General features: G+C 37.1%; 1 protein-coding gene across 7 annotated transcripts in view; it reads left to right on the plus strand.

Annotated features, from left to right (window-relative positions):
- Positions 1-18491, plus strand: part of utrn (utrophin) — a 178772-nt gene that overhangs the window by 93115 nt on the left and 67166 nt on the right. For all 7 annotated transcript variants that reach the window (XM_042751343.1, XM_042751348.1, XM_042751347.1 and 4 more), the window contains 5 exons: positions 6845-6974; positions 14592-14860; positions 15536-15682; positions 16457-16535; positions 18044-18104. In XM_042751343.1, the coding sequence (XP_042607277.1) occupies positions 6845-6974; positions 14592-14860; positions 15536-15682; positions 16457-16535; positions 18044-18104 (686 nt within the window). The remainder of the gene's footprint in view (positions 1-6844; positions 6975-14591; positions 14861-15535; positions 15683-16456; positions 16536-18043; positions 18105-18491) is intronic.

An 18491-nucleotide genomic window follows, 5' to 3' on the forward strand; every position in this document is an offset into this window, starting at 1 on the left:
CTGTCTCTTATTTCATTCAGTTCTCATTTGTCTTCTGTCTTCTTTTTTCTCTTAATCGTCTTATTTTGAATGCTCACCACAATAGTATTTTATTCTTCTGTCTCTTGTTTGTTTTTCGTCTCATCATCATGTCTCTCTCTCTGGTCTCTTCTCGTCTCGTTTCTCACTTGTCTTGCCTCATATCGTCTCATGTCCATCTTGTCTCCTTTCCTCTTTTTAGTGTCCTGTCTCTTCTCTTCACCTCAACAGCTGTGTTGTCTAGTCTTTTGTCTTCTCTGGTCTCATCCGATGTCCCATTTTGTCTTTCTTATTCGTCTCTCCTCTCCATCCTTTCATCTTCAGCACATTTTTTCCCCTCCGGCCTCTCGTCAGATTCTCCTGCAGGAAATCTTGTAGTGTTTATGCTCTTTATTAGGTCGTTATATTGTGATCGTGTCATACAGTGTATGTGTACAGTGTGTCACTGACCTAACAACTGACCCAAATGTGTCATTAACCACCTGTGTGATAATGACAGTAATCAAGATAATAGCAGGCCTGAGCTGCACAATCAGAGCGTTTACACTCTCACCTTTACCCAAAAGCATTTTAATCAGTGTTTGACTGACCCGGGGTCACATATAAGGTCTTTAAAAGTTTACATACACAGATCCAGAGATGCATCTCATAATTAAGAGCATTTTAAAGAGGTTTCTGTTATAAGCTTTTGATCAGTACAGGCATGTTTTTTTTCTGCTGTATGATGCAGGGATACCTACAATAGCAGCCAAAACTACCGCAGGGAATTATGGGAAGGTGGCAGGAAGGTTGAAACCGTAACGAGGCTGTGACAGTTTGGTTATGCTCGCTCTCTCTTTCTCTCTTTCTCAGACAGTTTGACTAATGATTCTCCGGAGCGAAGAGAAAGATTGCCCCCCATTTTGACTTTCTCTCCCTCTCTCTCTCCACCTCATCTTTTTCTTGGGCTCTTATAATAGATTGTCTTTGAGCCGGCTGCCCTGGTAAGAGCTTTAGCAGCATGGGTACAAAACGCCAGGACTTTTGAACACGTCACAGCTGATTAGTGTGCCGTGCCACCCGGGCGACCGGGATAGAGCGCCCCAGAACTCGAGATGGAAGTGGAAATGAATAATTTGTGTGAGGTCTGAGAGACTTAGAAGAGCTGAACACATTGTCTGTCTGAAAACTTTCCCTGATAAAGACACTGAGCCAGTTAAAGAGACACAGAATGACCTTTATTCCAAGATTAATTGAGTGTAATGAGGCCATTAAATGAAATAGAAATGGTGCCTTTTCCATTTTGAAAAGGTGATTTTTAAAGTACATTTTTGTTTGACTTTTAATATTCAAGTGGTATCTGCATTATGCCATCTCTAGCTAAATTAATATATTTTATGTAATATATTAATGAGCATGATATGCTGGGATGTAATTATGCCTTTAAAAAGTAACACTTTTAGAGTTTCATTTGACATTAAAGGCGAGAAACTACAAGGAGCTTAATAGAAAGATCATTTAAATCTGATACTTCCACAAGGTTTCAAGTATCGGTTGTTTATGAAACAAAGTCATGGTAACAGGGTTGACATTCAGCTCATCTTTTTCTGAGAAACCAAAAATGTCATATAAAAAAAAAAAGAAAGAAAGAAACATTCTTGAAGACATTCATTTCCTCAAAAACTGATTAAGTGATTATGCAGCTCTTATTTAATTGTATTTTATTTCATTTTATTTTAGTATTTTGTTTTATGTTATGTCATGTTATATGTTATGTTTGTTTGTTTATTTGTCTGTTTATTCATATTTCAACTAAAGGATATATTTTATACACTACCAGTTAGAAGATTGTGGACCGTAAGGTTTTTAATGTATTCTTTTTTTTTTTCTTTTTTTATTATAATTATCTTCTGCTCTTGAAGCCTGCATTTTTTAACCCAAAATACGCGGACAGATCAAGAAATATTTTTTTTATTTAAGTTTTATGATTTGTGTTTTAATATGTTTTATTTTTTATTTTTTTAATGTGATGTTGTGTGCTAAATTTTCAGCATCAATTTTTCATGAGAGGATGCATTAAATTGATCTAAAGTAATGATAAACACATATGTGTGTGTGTGTGAGTGTGTGTGTGTGTGTGTGTACTGTGTATATATATATATATATATATATGGTTGTTTTTATTTATTTGTATATATATATGTGTGTGTGTGTGAGTGTGTGTGTGTGTGTGTGTGTGTGTGTGTCTGCGTGTGGCGGTTGTCTATTAGTATAATCATGTAATTTATCCACAGCATTTGTTTGATTATTGGCCACAAAGAGTACTTGAGGACAGTAGCTCTAAATTCCTCTCGGCCTTATGTCTCAGTAATAGTGTTTATTAATCACACATCTAATTATCCAATAGAAGAGCCTCCTTTATTGCTGCTATAATTAAAACTATCAATCACCGTTTTGGAGAGTCCTGCGAGCGGGAGAGAGTGTGTTATTCTCAGTTTTACTGATAAAAGCTGAAAAGTGTAAAGCTTTTGACCGTTACAAGGACACGTGATTCATGTGATATCAGACACTCTTTTTATCCACCTTTAATAGGATAAATCAAACAAAAATCAAAATTAATACATTTGCCATGTATCATTTAAAACTTTCAGTGGAACATAAAAGAAATTTAGCCAGATGTCTGTACCGCTCTTTTCCATTCAGTGACCAGAAAGGACAGAACAGCACTATAAAAGTATCATAAAGTAGTCCATAAGTCCTCTGAAGCAATATAATAGTTTAATGTGAAGAACAGACTGAAATTTATATGCGCATGTTTCTAATTTTTCATGGAACTCTTATATAAGCACTATCATGCTGCATTAGTCACATCACTGCAAGGTTTTTTAGTCCAGACACCCAGAAAAAGAAATAATGACCTTAAAAAAAAGTTGGAAACTGTCTTTGCAGTGATTGCGGTTACTTTGCCGGCTGAGCTCTGTTCAATAATGGCGACGTCTGTGTGATTTATTCTGATCGTTTGGGTCTTGAATCCTCCGAGTGTTAAATAAGAGGCAGATTAAAGCCTTAAACTTTTCTCTGACCCGAGACAGGAAAGAATGACCTCACTATAACTAATAAGAATCGCTCTGAAGATCCTTTTATGCTGCAGTAAAGAGATGAAAGACACTTGAGTGCTGACAGTGTCGTCAGCTGATGGGAGTTTTTACTAGTCTTTGTTAGTCTCAGTCGAGACATTAGTTGAATCAGTGTCAGTTTGCCGCTCAGGTATTGATTTCAATTTACACGCTTTTTAAATGGATTGAAAGCTAGTTATCTAATATTTTAGGTCCAGGGCAGATACTGCGTCATTGCAAATGCCTTTGACTTTCAAGATTTGATTTGCCCTCTCTCTCTGCTTCTCCTAATTGAAAGCATTCAAAGCAGATGGTTTTATAGCTGATGAAAGCGTCTATTGACCAAGCAGTTTGAAATGTGGCTTGACTTCTAAGCAGTTTTAAGAGAGCCGTGTGTGTTTCAGGACAGTAAGCAGGTGATCTCTGACAAGAGACTGAGCAAGTGTGAATATATCTGCATTTAGCTGTGCTTCATGAGCCCGTGCCGTCAAGAACTTGAGGACATGAGCTGGTGAACTTCAAGTTTTTTTTTTTTTTTTTAAGGACTTTTTTTTTTTTTTTTTTTGCCCTTTTTATAGAAATTAGAAATCATTTAGTCCGTGGTCATAAAGGATTGTCTTCTTTATCCATTATGCTCCAGGTCGAATGCAGTTTAAGCTATTTGCCACAGAGGATGGTTTTCTCTGAAAATGAAATTAACTAGAGTAATTGTTACCATTTACATGTTGGTAACACCTTAAGGGCCAATTCTCAGGTGTGGCTCCACCGGAAAAAAATAATAATAACCCTTTTTCAGCAAATGATTGAATATAAATGCTGCCTTTTCTGCTTTTCAATCTTCCAGGCATTTGTTCCTTAGACATCCATGTTAAATGTGTGTGCTTTACTGTAAAGACACATTTTCTGTTTGTTTTCCTCAAAGCAAGCGAAAAATTCCTTTCTGAGGTAATTGGCGGCATGCCACACATGCTGGACTGTACTGAACCTGGACCAGTCTGACTTATAAGCATGATGTCCATTTAGCTCAATTAAAAAGTGAGGGTGATTTCATTCTGAAAAAAGCAGCGCCAAAGATAATTATTGTTGCTATAGCGATAAGTGGCACTTTGGCACCACTCCAGCATCTTAGACCTGAGCTTCAGTCTGTCAAGGACATCCTCCCCAAAAACAAGCCTTGAGGATGTCTTGGCTGGAACTGAGCCATTAGAGCGCTTGCTTGGGAGTCTTTAAAAGGTGTTCAGGATGTGTCGAGTAGTTTGTCATTTGATGGTTTTGAATGGTCTTTCACTCCAGGCACAGAGGTTATTCATTATGTACCATTTAGGGCTGAATGCGTGTGCTTTTGTGTTTCTCTGTTTGTGTCTGTCAGAAGTGTTTTAAGAGCTCAGGAAGAGCACTGATGATAGTTTGCCATTTTTGGCTTTAAAAGTGTTAAGTTTTGGGGAGATAGGAGTGTGTTTTGTTTTTTGTGGTTTTTAAGGTTGTTTACTAAAGCATGATTCAGCTGCATCTTAAAGGGAGAGTTTGCTCAAAAATGAAAATGCTCATAATTTGTTCACTTTGTGTCGTTCCAAACCCATATCAACAAAACATAAATGAAGGTATTTTTAGTGGAGCATAAAATTAGTTTTCTGTTCTTCCAATGCAAGTCCACGCAGCCTTTTTTGTTCATAAAATGTTCATTCTGTTTTTCCAATTTAAGTAAATTCATAAAGACGTCGTAAAAATAATCCATTTGTTTTGTTTTTTATGTTTAGAATTTGGAATAAACAATGGTGGATTTTCTTATTTGTAATTGGAATAGGTTTTTTTTTTTTTTGTGATGGTTATCTTTCTTTTTATTTTTAATTTTAGAACGACTTACACATTTTAGATTAGGGTAAAGGGTAAAATGTAAATAATTTTGTTTAAAGCGTCACTACACATTTTAGATTTGATTCAATTTAGGCTTATATTCACATATAAACATTGATCAATGAGTTTATTGTATATGGTATTTACCTTCTGTTGCACTTTGGTCAGTGTTTATATTTCATTAATGTTTGTGTGAATCTCTCTCATTCATATGGATTACTTTTATCCTGGGATGTTTTGAAGCATCCAAGTTTTGGTGTAATGATCTTTCAATGGAGGAACACATTTGATTTGTGTTTCAGAGATGAATGAATGTCTTATGGGAATGACATTAGGGCAAGTAAATGACAATATCAATTTTGGGTGAACTATCCCTTTAATTAAACTGAGGTATAATTAAAGTGTTTAAGGTTATAGCCTACTGTTTAAACCATTGCAATTACCTATCATTGGGGAGGTCGAAAGAAAAGCAAGAAACATGGAGAAATGCAAAAAAAAAAAAAAAAAAAAAAACCTACTCAAGATGAAAATAACTTGTTATTAAAGCGCTAGTTCACTCAAAAATGAAAATCCAAAAAGTCAGTGGGGATGAACAACTATTTGGTTACACACATTCTGCACAACATCTTTTTCTTGTTCAGCAGAAGAAAGAAACTCGTACAGATTTGCCCAGAATTTTCATTTTTGGGTAAACTATCCCTTTCAGGAGTGATTCAAAGTGGAGCTGTTTACAGTTTTTGAGGCAAGTCACAACTTGACACATTAATAGGGAATGTGGATATGTGTATGTTGTATATTTAATGCTGTCAGCACCACTGCTGTAGCTAAAAGATACCAAAAATGTGGTGATTTTCACCTGTTTACTTCTGTATCTGTGCTCATGTGTGATGTTCTTCTTTGACCTCATATGTGTCTCTTTCTTCGTCTTATTCTAATCTTTATGATTTTTTAATATCGGTCCTTAACATCTCCTTAATGCTGTTTAATGGAGCGCTCCTCTTCATGGGCCTCTAATGTGCGGCTGGTTCTCGCTAGGTTTACTGTAGCAGGATGTAATTAAAAGGCTTATCACTTCCTCCGGCTCTGTTTAACGACCGTTTCAGAAGTGTGGAAGGGTGCCGTGACCCTGCTCTCCAGTCGAGCCTGAGGGGCCCAACTATCAGAGGAATGGTAATCCAGTTTTCCCCTCCGCAGAGATTTGGCTGTTCATTTAATTGTGTGCATGGCTGTACAGAAGTCCTGCGCTGCCTGAAGCCAGGAATTAGTTTTGTCGGATATCGAGGACGGCTATTAGTTTGGCTAATTTGTGTGCGACCCTGCAGAAATGCATCGTTTGACCTCGGAGATCGTGTTTGCAGTTGCTCTTTAGTGTCCATTTTATATGTACATCCTATCAGTCTTTCACTGCCCTCGTTCTCACCTTTTCTTGTTCTCTTTGTTTTTCATTTGGCTCTCACTGATCTCCTGCTTGCACGCAAACATACACACTCTCAGATAGAGTGCTGGAAAACATAAGCAACAATATACCATCAGATAATGACAGACTGTGGTAGACCTAATGGAGAAAAAAATTAAAAGAATGAAATTCATGAAAAAAACAAAAGTAGGCCGGCAAAAATTATTTCTATATCTTTCCATCCATATATCCATTTCTGTATTTTTATTTATCTGATTCTCTATGTAGTCCATTCCTCCATCTATGTATCATTTTATTTCTCTGTTAAATGGTCAACTGTTTTTTACATTTTTTTTATTTTTTTTTAATGAAGGTTGTTTTCCCGCCTCTTTTCTTCTTGTTTCTGCTGATTTCTATAATTAAAGCTCTGTTTAAGAATGATCGACTGTTTGTGATGTGATGTTGATGGATGTGTTTTCAGGCTCTGAGGACGGAGCTTAAGGAGCGTGAGCATTTAGTTCTCAGCACTTTGGATCAGGCGCATATGTTTCTGGCCGACCAACTGATCGAAGGACCCGAAGAGCCACGCAAGAACCTGCAACCCAAAACCGGTGAGAGACCAGCATTTCTTCATCCTGCCATCCTCCCATGCATTTATTGAAAATCTTGTCAACAGTGTTGGGAAAAGTTAAAGCACCACAATATTGCATTACTCCCTAAAAAGCAACAAATTATTTTATTTATTTATTTTTTGCGAAAGTAATACATTATTTTACTTTCTCTTTACTTTTTAAATCTGGGCTGGGTTTGCGGTTTGTTTTAAAAGAAAATTCTATTTTTGGCAAAAAAAAGCGTCAGGGTGAAGGAAATGTAAATTTAAACCGTGCTGCCATTCTTGATTGCTTGAAGAACAGTCTTCAGCAATAAAAAAAAAAAAATCAAATATTATGTTTATCTAAAGTAGTGCGGTTAAACGAGTAATCGTGATTAATCACATCCAAAATAAAAGTTTTTGTTTACATAATGTGTGTGTGTACTGTGTATTTTTATTATGTATATATAAATACAAACACATGCATGTATATATTTAAGAAAAAAAATGTTATGTTTATATGTTTTATATATATAATATAAATATAATAATATAATATATAATGTATATATGAATGTGTGTAAATATATATTTATATATATATATATATGAATATATATGTATCTATATCTGGTATATATGTATATATATATATATATATGTATATATTTATATATATATACACATCATAAACAAACACAGTACACACTCAAATATTATGTAAACAAAAACTTTTATTTTGGATACGATTAATCACGATTACTCGTTTAACCGCACTACTCTAAAGTCATATTTGTTATTATTATGGTGGAATTGATCATTAAAGGTCAGCAGGAAAATAATGGTTAATAAAATGGGATTAAATACATAAAGGATGTCTGTGCTATTTAACATACTTAATTATTGCAAGTTTGCATCATATTCTGAGTTTACATCTTACTGTTTTTCTTAGTGAGCTTGTGAGCTTAGTAAACGCATGCTCACATTTAGTCTAGACCTACAGTAACATCATGTTCACACAGCGCACACAATGCCTCTGCACTTCTGAAGACAGGAGAGCCGTCAGTCAGTAAATGAGAGCAACGAGAGCAAAGCACCTGGAGTTACTTATTTGAAAAAAAAAAGTAACTCGGATGTTTTCTTGTAAAGTAAATGTAATGTGTTTCTTTACTAATTACTTGAAAAAAGTAATCTGATTACATAACACATCTTACTTGCCTGACCAAAGTCATGTCCTTTGTGAAGTAATGATTTTACAGTAAACATTCTGCACATAAAAACACCTCTGCAGAAGAAATTCTTCAGAAACTTAGGCCCCGTCCACACAGAGACGCTGTATACTCTGTATACTCATACATTTTGTATCGTATAGGCATTTTGTCCACACAGATCCGGCGTTTTGGGAGAATTAAACCAATTTTTTTTTAAACCGGGTCCCAGAGTTGATACATTTGATAAAGCCGCCCTTGTGTTTTCATGTAGACAGCGAATCCATATATTTTCTGAAACAATGACGTGATCAGCCCACGTCTCACCCCTAGTCAGACACCACTACGTCACGTCACAGGTAACGTAACATGAACAAAAAATGAATGATTGTTTTTTTATTGTCTTTTTTTTATATAGATTTTTAAATGTTTTGTTAATTTTTTGTTTGTTGTTCGTTTGTATGGTTTGTGCGCGTTTTATGAGTCTTCTTCTCCATTTTTAGTGTACCTCTGTGGCAGAATTACAGCGCCACATGCTGGTCTGGCATGTATACTAAATAGTTTTGTGTCAGTTTTGTGTTTTTTTGTGGACGCAGATATTTTTTGAGACGAGGGGGGAAAAAAGGATAGGGAAAGCTCTGGCTTCGTGTGGACATAGCCTTAGACCATTCTTAGAGCATCTCACACACACACACACACACACACACACACCGCAGACCAGCAGAGTTTATTTTGACACTCTCTAAGGGATGCTCTTTGATGTAAGTGACTCTCTGATAAGTCGGACACCTCCTGTCAACACGCTCTTAACTGCAGTATCTGATGTCTGGAAAGTTCCACCGCTCTCTGGACACTTCCACTGGGACCCGCTTGAAAAGCTAATTTAGGACAAACGTCAGATACCACTTATCAGATAGAAAGAGAGCTGTGTGTGGATGTGTGTACGCATGCGCATGCATTTCAGCAGGCGTTTAGAAGGAGTGTGTGAATGCCTACTGAAACCGGGTTAATTGGCAGATCAGAGACTGCAGGCTATTTCCACTTCTCAACGTCCTGCAGTTCAATGTTTTCTGTCTTTCAGAAAACACCAAAGTCATCTAGAGCGGAAAGTGTTTGCTAAGGCAAGCAGAACTATTACTGCTGCACATACTGAGCAAATTTGCATTTGTGAGTTTATATTACGCAATTCTGAGAAAAGAAATCTGAATTGCAAGATAAAAACTCACAATTGTGAGAAATGTCAGAATTGCGATTTTATATCTCAGAATTCTGACTTTGTAACTTGCAATTGTGAGTTTATATCAGTGAGTTTATATAAATTGTGAGGAAAAAAAGTGATAAAAAGTCACAATTACCTATTTTAATATTTTTACCACAAATGTACACTTTTACATTTACTCCTGTTGAAGTCAGCTGAGTTCAGAAGGGCAGTGTTTTCTGATCTCTTTTCACACGTCTCACTTCGAACACCTAGAGCAGGGGTCGGCAGCCTTTTCGGCCTGACGTGCCATTTTTACATTTTCTGGTTAACCACTGTGCCACCCCCCCCCCCCCCCCCTTTTTAATGCATTCTGTATTATACAGAATGCATTAATGCTTTGTACAGTACATACACATTTTTAAATGATACGATTAAAAAAAAAGAACAATAGGCCTATTTTGATTTTCATGCAAATAGTTTCTGAATATTTTTTCATAAATTGTTTTTTTTTTAAACTTTTCAAAGGTTTCTTGAATAACAGATATACAGTGTGACCATACTGAACATCACTGTATGTGTGTGTGTGACAAGGCCAATGCATTAAAAACATTCAGTTTAATCGCTGTTCTATATTAATGCGCTGCATTTATTAATGCATGCGTGAGCACACACACACACCACTGGCACACACATCTGAGATCGCGCTGTGCAAAAAGCAACATTCAGAAGCTCATAAACTTGTTGTCAGCGCTGCGACGCGACTTTTATTAATCGATGCTGAATCACTTATATTTCAAGGAGGGAGTGTAAGATCGCTGTTTTTAAGTAACTAAACTCGGATTCATATTTTTGTAGAGAAAGACATATGCAGACAATTTACACATATCTATCTCTCTCTCGCTCTTAAAATGGCCATATTTGAGAAAAAAAAAAAAAAAAAAGAGTAGTTTGCATCACTGGATATAGCTGTCAGTCATTTAACATTTCGTAAACGTATTGTTAAAAGTTGACTAATATAAAATGATTTGCAGCTTCATCTTACCTCGCTCTCTTTAACGTTAAACTGACGCTTCGCGCTCTGCTTCTGTTAACATTTAACCCCACCTACTTTGATTTGCCATCTGTCAATTTGACATTGACGGGCGCTGTTAGAGCGCTGAGGGTTTGATCTAAAGCACCTAGTATGTACAGCGGTCGCGCGCGCATCCATAGACTAGCGCAACTGTTGGCACACATGCTGTAGGTTGCCGACCCCTGACCTAGAGCAATCTCACATACCTCCATTCAGTCCTTGAGCGATCTCTGCACTTCCATTTTCTCTTATCCCTGTGATCAAAGCGCAGAGCTCAGATATCTGAACCGATAACCAGCTCACGCGCTCTGCCGCCACGTGCAAACACACAGCGGGAACAGCTTACACAGATAAAATCATACACCACTAATGTTCACGCAAATGCATGTTTTCCAAATTGAACTGTATGTTTTAAAATGTAAAGCAATCTGTTCCAGCGCTCGTCATCAAATGAGCATAAACAAGCCGCTGCCACACCGTCACTTTCATTTCATTTCAACCCCTGGATCTTAATTGAATTTCAAACCTTTCCAGAAACACTTGAATGCATTTGAATTGTAAATTGATTCTCGCTCGGATGAAACAGAAATATAAAGATGAAAGATAGAAGTGAGCATTTGGCGAATGGAGAAATCAGGCCTGCCGTTTGTGACGGTGACATTAGCTAAAGTGTCTTCTCACGTCCTCAAAAGCCTGGAAGCCGAATGAAAGAGCAGATGTTAATGCTGTAGCCCTGCCTGTAGACATGCCCTGGGCTCTTTCTAAATTGCCCAAACATCTGCCTCCTGTCGTCTGTAAACCTCTCTCTATTTAGCTCATTAGTTAAATTGCTCTTTAGTAAACACTTTCTTAAATGACATCATATCTTCTGAACATGGTCATTCGCAATGTGAAAAAGTCTTGTTGTGGTCATATTGACAAATGTGAGATGCACAAAAACAGGCTGTTTATATTAGTCTCTTCTTAAACAGCTAACACTTTAGCATAGTGAGCTATTCTCACTATTACCTAGTTGCTTATTAGCATGCCTATTATTAACATAACAGCTGTTTACTAGTGCTCATAAAGCACATATTCTGCATGAGCATATTCTACTGTACGTCCCTAATCCTAACCAATACCTAAACTAAACAGCTACCTTACTGACTATTAAAAGGCAGCAAATTAATCATTTTTGATGCAAAGGTTGTAGTTAATGGTTTGTTAATAGCAAGCATTGAACCTTAAAATAAAGTGTGACCCTAAAACTTAGTAAGCTACACACAGGCAGCATTTTAGAAATTGTACAGTAGGCATATCCCAAACGTAAAGGATGTTCCAGACAGTTTGCAGTAATATTATGCTTTCTTATCTGATATGATAGGATCCAATCAACAAGTAGTTTGTCTGGCTGTGAGATGCGATAAAATCAATCAAAATTACAGCCAATCAGACGTGTGTGTAGACAGACTCTACTTGCTAGTGCACTGCTGTCTCGCACTCACACAAAATGAATGAGTACACATCAGATTTAATAAAAGTGAAACCAATTTAACATTATCAGAAGCGACTGATGCAGTCTTTGTCATGGAGCACATTTGTTCACAATTTAAATGTTCTGGTTTCCTTATTAATTTTTACGATCTGAAGTAAATTATTAATTAAAGCTTTCATTATGGCTGTTAAAGTCACACACAATGATACTTGAAAACCAGTGGTGTAAAGTAGGGGTGGGCGATATACCGGCAGACACAATAACCGTTAGAAATGTGTCAGCTGGTAGAGATTTTGTGATGTTGCTGTGGTGTTATTCTTGCTGCTTTATAGGCCTTGAATGGTTAAAATGCCCATCGTTGCAAGTATCTTTTTATTTAGGTCTTAAGTGAAAGCAAACAGCTGAGAAAGAAAACATATTTGTAACAGTATACTGGATCCGGGCAGCTCTTAAAGTGACAGCAGTCTAATATTCCTACTGTCTGTCATTCATGTTAATCAAACAACAAAAGAGAGAAAACCTCTCACTGCTCTTGACTAAATCACTTTTGCAACTTTCATAAGAAGAAATATATATTTAACTTTAACAGTGAAGAATATGCAGTGTTTTTATTTCTTAATATTTCTTATTCATTTATTTACTGTTTTTTTTGTTTTGTCCAGTTGCTTGTAATTAGTTTAATATTCTTATTCAATCACTAACTGTAAATAACTATAATGATATATATTAGGGCTGGGACGAACGCTAATCTGCCGATTCAATAATATCCCGATACTTGTGTGCCAATTCAATATATGTTGCGATAATTAAGTATTGCGATTATATAATTCAAGTTTTTTCAATTCAAGTTTATTTGTATAGCGCTTTTTACGATACAAATCATTACAAAGCAACTTTACAGAAAATTAAGTTTCTACAATATTTAGTAGTAGCTTATCAGTGGTTTTTGTATTGCAATTATTACAGACTTATAGCAAAATGTGGTAACAATTATGCAATCAAACTTATAGCAAAATGTGGTAGTTCTGTATGTGATTCGATGTTACGATTTATTGAGATTTTTGTTTGCTTATTAATGAGTCATATTAACACAACAATGCATCACATCTTTCTGAACTTTTATTTCAGGAGCATACACATACACAGTGTATATTTTAAAGTACCTTGAACCATGAAACTTTTAAGTTACAAAACCCTGAACTTGCACATGAATATAATAGTCAAATGTTCAACAAAATGAGTAGGAAGAAATACTCTCTGAAATAAAATAAAGTGCTATGTTACTTTGCATACCGTTTTTAGTCATGTTTAGTCATGTTTTCCAGGCAGTGTGTAAAATCCGAAGTGTGTCCATCTTGACCATCTTGGATTGAACATGCATTTGTTAATGATGTGTTTATACAAAGCAAAAATTATTGTTCTTAATATGCAATATAATATTTTAAATTATCAAAATAAGTGAGCAGCTGCTTTTGAGGCAGAATTAGTCCTGGGAATATGACACCACAACTACAAGGGTGTACAGTGATTTATTCCTTTGCCAAATATTTTGTTAGCTTATTAATAGGTTAAAAGTAAGTATTGCAGTCCATTGCAGTAGTGTACTGTTTATTAATGACACACAGTGTGCGTTTCTACCTAGGTAAGTGTGAGCTATTTGCTCAGACACACGTAGTTATTTAGGTCATTAGTTATATAAACCTAATGGTATAGCACCTTGGCTCACATCGTTAAGCCACTAGTTAAGTTAGTTAAAACACATTTAACTCAGGTCACTAGTTTAAGCTCAGGTCAACCAATCAGGCACACACAGCAATAGTTCACTAGCATTAAGCCATTCAGCAAAGCAGGCCCAGGGTCACATAGATAACAAACACACTGCCTCACGGCTCTCCGGAGCAGCAGCAGTACATATGTCTTGGCAATAGATCTGCTTGTTCTGTGGGGGTTTATCTTTTGTATTTCTTCTGCCTTATAGGGATGATTTTTCATATTATTGTATTGCAGCAGCATACTTATTTAGTTGTTTTGTTTTCTTCTTCCAGCTTTGTTAGGGGTTATATTATATGCTATTTGTGCAGCAGTATTTCTTCTGCCTTATAGGGATGATCCAGTACTTGCTTGCAGCAGCAGCAGCAGCAATAATCTACAACTACAGTAATAACCACCAGCAGCAGCAGCGTAGCAGATCTATTCCGCCAAGACCAAACACATTAACATCGTCATATCCATCACAAATCTTCAGAGAGTTGTCATTATTAAAAAATATATATATGCAGTTGCACATCATTATGAGATCTTTGGTTTTCAGCTATGCTATTCTGGTCTTTTGGGTCAGATTGATTTGCTGTCTCACCACAAGTGAACCATTTCAGGCCGAGACCAAGTTTTTGTTGTGCATCCAAATGCAATTGGCTTTTTTTTTTTTTTTTTTTTTTTTTTTTTTTTTTTTTTTTTAAGGGAGAAAACATGGCAGGTTATGAAATGAGCCAGGTGTGATTAAGCCCATAGTTAGAATGTTTTTGTTCCCAGACCAAAACATTACAGAAACCATTCCAGAAGTAGAGTCTCTTGTTGCTGGCTGATTTTTCCTTTTTTATTACAAAAGTTTCCAAAATGAACTTAATTGAGGTGAACTGAAGTGAAGATGTAATTGCGTTTGCGTCTGCTGTTTTTCGTAGAGCTGACCCCGGAGGAGAAGGCCCAGCGGGTGGCTAAGGCGATTCGTAAGCAGACTGCAGAGGTGGGCGAGCGCTGGGAGAGGCTGATGGGACACGCGGGCACCTGGCAAGAGCAGGTGGACAGAGCACTGGATAAACTCCAGGATCTTCAGAGCTCCATGGACCAACTGGACCTGCGTCTAGCCCAGGCCGAGGAGCTCAAAGCAGGGTGGCAACCGGTGGGGGACCTTCTCATAGATTCCCTACAGGATCACATCAGTAAAACAACGGTACATTACTGTTCTTGCCAGTATGAAAGTTCAGTCAATTCATCATGGATTATTAAATCTAAAAATTTGAATTCTGTCATCATTCATTCATGATTTCATTTCAAACCTGTATGGCTTACTTTCCTCTGTGGAGCATAAAAGAAGATATTCATCATGATGCTTTTCACTATTAGTAAATTTATTAAATCTAAAAACAAAAAAAAAACAAAAAGGTGCATAAAAGAGAACAGTTTTTGTTTGTTTGTTTGTTTGTTTTTGTTTGTTTGTATGTTTGTTTGAATTTATACTACATTTTTTGCAGTATGACAGGTCCTAGTCAATTTTACTTTCATTGTATGAACAAGAACTATGTGAATATTTAGTTTTACATCTCGATCGTAAGGTATGCATGGAAGAAACATAATCCTTTGGGGTTTGAAGAACACAAGGGAGGGTAAATAGTGACAGAATTTCCATTTTTGTGTGAACTATTCCTTTAAGGATTATTCTAGTTGATTATTTTCCTGCCTGAAGCTATTTTTATAGTTTTATCCCACGATGACGCTGTTACACCTCTCACACATGCTATGAGTCATTGCCAAACGCTCCGGCTGATGATTTATTTAAATTTGTGTTTGGGCGATATGCAGAGATAATGATGGTAATGTGATTTATTTCTGTGTGTGTGTGTTTCAGGCGTTTCGTGATGAGATCGCGCCTCTGAAACAGGATGTCCGAGGTGTGAATGATCTGGCAGGTCAGCTGACCCCACTGGACGTCCAGCTGTCCTCCACCACCAACCGCCAGTTAGACAACCTCAACATGCGCTGGAAACTACTGCAGGTCCTTTGCCTATTATTTTCCCTTTCCCTTTTTCCATATAACTTTTCTTTTTCCTGTTGTTTTTCCTTTCCCTTTTGCATTCCTTCTCCTTCTCCTTCCTGTTATGTTCATGCATATGCTCTGTATATTCATTTACTTTTTCTATTCCTTTCTTTTTTATTTTCCCATTTCCTTTGCTTTCCTTTCCTCATTCATTTTCCTTTTTCTTTGCCTGTTCCTTTCATGCAGGTCATCAGCATACTTCACACTTCCCTTACCTTACCCTACCCTACCCCTACCCTACCCTACCCCCTACCCTACCCCTACCCTAACCCTACCCTACCCCTACCCTACCCTACCCCTACCCCTAACCCTACCCTACCCTACCCTACCCTACCCTACCCTACCCCAACCCTACCCTACCCCAACCCCTACCCTACCCTACCCTACCCCTAACCCTACCCTACCCTACCCCTACCCTACCCTAACCCTACCCCTACCCTACCTTACCCCTACCCCTACCCTATCCTACCCCCACCCCCCCCCACCCCCACCCCTACCCTTACCCTTAACTTTCTTACATATTTCTTTCTTTTAATTTTTTGCTTCCTCAGGATCTGTTTAGCACACTCACTGACGGTGCAGAAAGACTAAGTCTTGAGTGTGTCTGTTCATTACTGTCTTTCATACGCTGAGATTTGTGCCCTGCTGTGACTGTGTAGATGATTTTTTTTTTCCAGCTTGTTTGAAAACTTTAAACTAACTTTCTCTCTCGCTGTCTCTGTCTGTCTCCAGGCGGCTGTAGAGGACAGGTTGAAGCTCTTACAGGAAGCACACAGGGATTTTGGACCCTCCTCTCAACACTTCTTATCCAGTGAGTCAAAACACATGAATAAATTCACAGTATCATGTCAGCTTTATTTCACTGGGCTTCAATGCTCCCTGAAAAGGTTTGTGGTACTTGCCAAGGCAAACTTTACTACTACAAACCCTCCTGAAAAGACCAGCATGAGTTCTCCATGGTTAGTGTTAGTTAGTTTGAAGCTGGTGTGGTTGGTGGACCAACACAGTACATGAGCAGCAAGTGAAATCAGTTGACCAATGAAGTCTCGCTGGTTAAACTAGTTAAGATCTGGATGGGAACACCAACATGACAGCATCTAAAACATAGCAAACTCTGGTGACACATTTTGCTGTTTTCAGCGTCTTATACTAGTATATATGGTTAGTATTTGCTCAAACCCATATCTTATCCTGCACAATCTGAAATAACTGATGCTTCATTCTTCAAACTTGTTGCTGAAAGGTCTGATGTTACTTTACTAAGAGATTTTCATCTTGAAAACCAGTGAAAAATCCCATGCATTTCTTACTTAAAAGTTGTTCTTCTGGGGAGAATAGTAACTTGTTTCAGTCTCTACTTTTAAATATTTAATGTTCATATAATATTCACGGATGTAATTGCTTTTGTAGAGTGTTGATAGGATCAGTGCTGTATTCACAGAGATTTGCCAACTCATTCTCATTGAGGGTAATAATTAAAATTAATTTGATTTTAATTGGCACAAGTTTACACTCACACACAAACAGTAACTCTCAGCCATGAAAAATTAAGCAGCCAGTGTCAGATACGATGGAAAATCACACCTCAGCACACACATATACACTTTAACAGTGGCAAAGCTTTTGTGTTTAATAATTCAGAGGTTAATTGTCCGCTATTTTCTGTTTCAATTGGCTGTCAAGAGCAGTCATTAACACACACACACACTCATTTTGTTTTATCAGTTTTAATGTTTCCTTTATTGGCAATGAAAATGTGCCAATTACATTATATTAAATCAGATCTAACAATAACAGTACATAAAACAATATTCTCTCTCACCCTACACCTTCTTTCCGAAATGTTGGCAGAAAATGGGGTTAAGGTTTTGTTTGTTTGTTTTTTAAACCTTGTGTTACCTTCCTCCTTTCCTATCCATGCCCGTGCTGTAAGTCACTCTGTAGTTTGATGCTACGATCCATACAGTTCAGTGTTTTGTGTAATGCTGACACAAGACATGCGGAAAGCTCTTTACTTAAGACCGTCACTCAGAACTTTTTTTAGAGCCTTTGAAGTTGTAGCATCCTGAATCCCATGGCATTCGCTGTGAAAGCAGTGTTGCGTACAGTAGATTCTGCCGAGAGAGCAGTTCTGCGATATATATATATATATAATCCACTGTGGACCTTAGGAACATTACTTTAGTGTCTGGAGAAATGAAAAGAGCGAGAGTCCGCTGATATAAGAGAGATGTTCATAATTAATGCTTCATTTACCAACAGCATCGTGATCAGACCCCGGATCTCCGCTCTAATCAAACTTTTATTATGTGTCCGCAGCTTCGGTGCAGTTGCCCTGGCAGAGAGCAGTGTCCCAGAATAAAGTGCCCTACTACATCAAGTAAGTGCTCCCTCAGACATAGCCGCACATCTGTTTCCATGTGGACTGGTCTCTTTAAGGGTGCTTTCACTTCAGAGCTGTCGGAGCAGAACTAAGCATTCAGATGGTGTGAAATCCGCTTTTTGAGCTTAGAAACACACTAGTGAACTGTTTCAGAGTTTTGCTGAAATGGTGGACTGAGCTGATGTATGGCACATAGGGACACCATTGCGAATTACTTTTGGCATTAACATATTTTGGCCTAAATTTCGGGAGCAAACTGTTATTGTACGATTTTTTATTTTATTTTTTATTTTTATATACAGTATAGTACCGTTCAAAAGTTTGAGTCGGTAAGATTATTTTAAGAGTTATTTAATAAAAATACAATAAAAACTGTTAAAATTT

The sequence above is a fragment of the Cyprinus carpio genome, chromosome B23 (genome assembly GCF_018340385.1).
Source record: "Cyprinus carpio isolate SPL01 chromosome B23, ASM1834038v1, whole genome shotgun sequence".
NCBI classification, from domain to species: domain Eukaryota; kingdom Metazoa; phylum Chordata; class Actinopteri; order Cypriniformes; family Cyprinidae; genus Cyprinus; species Cyprinus carpio.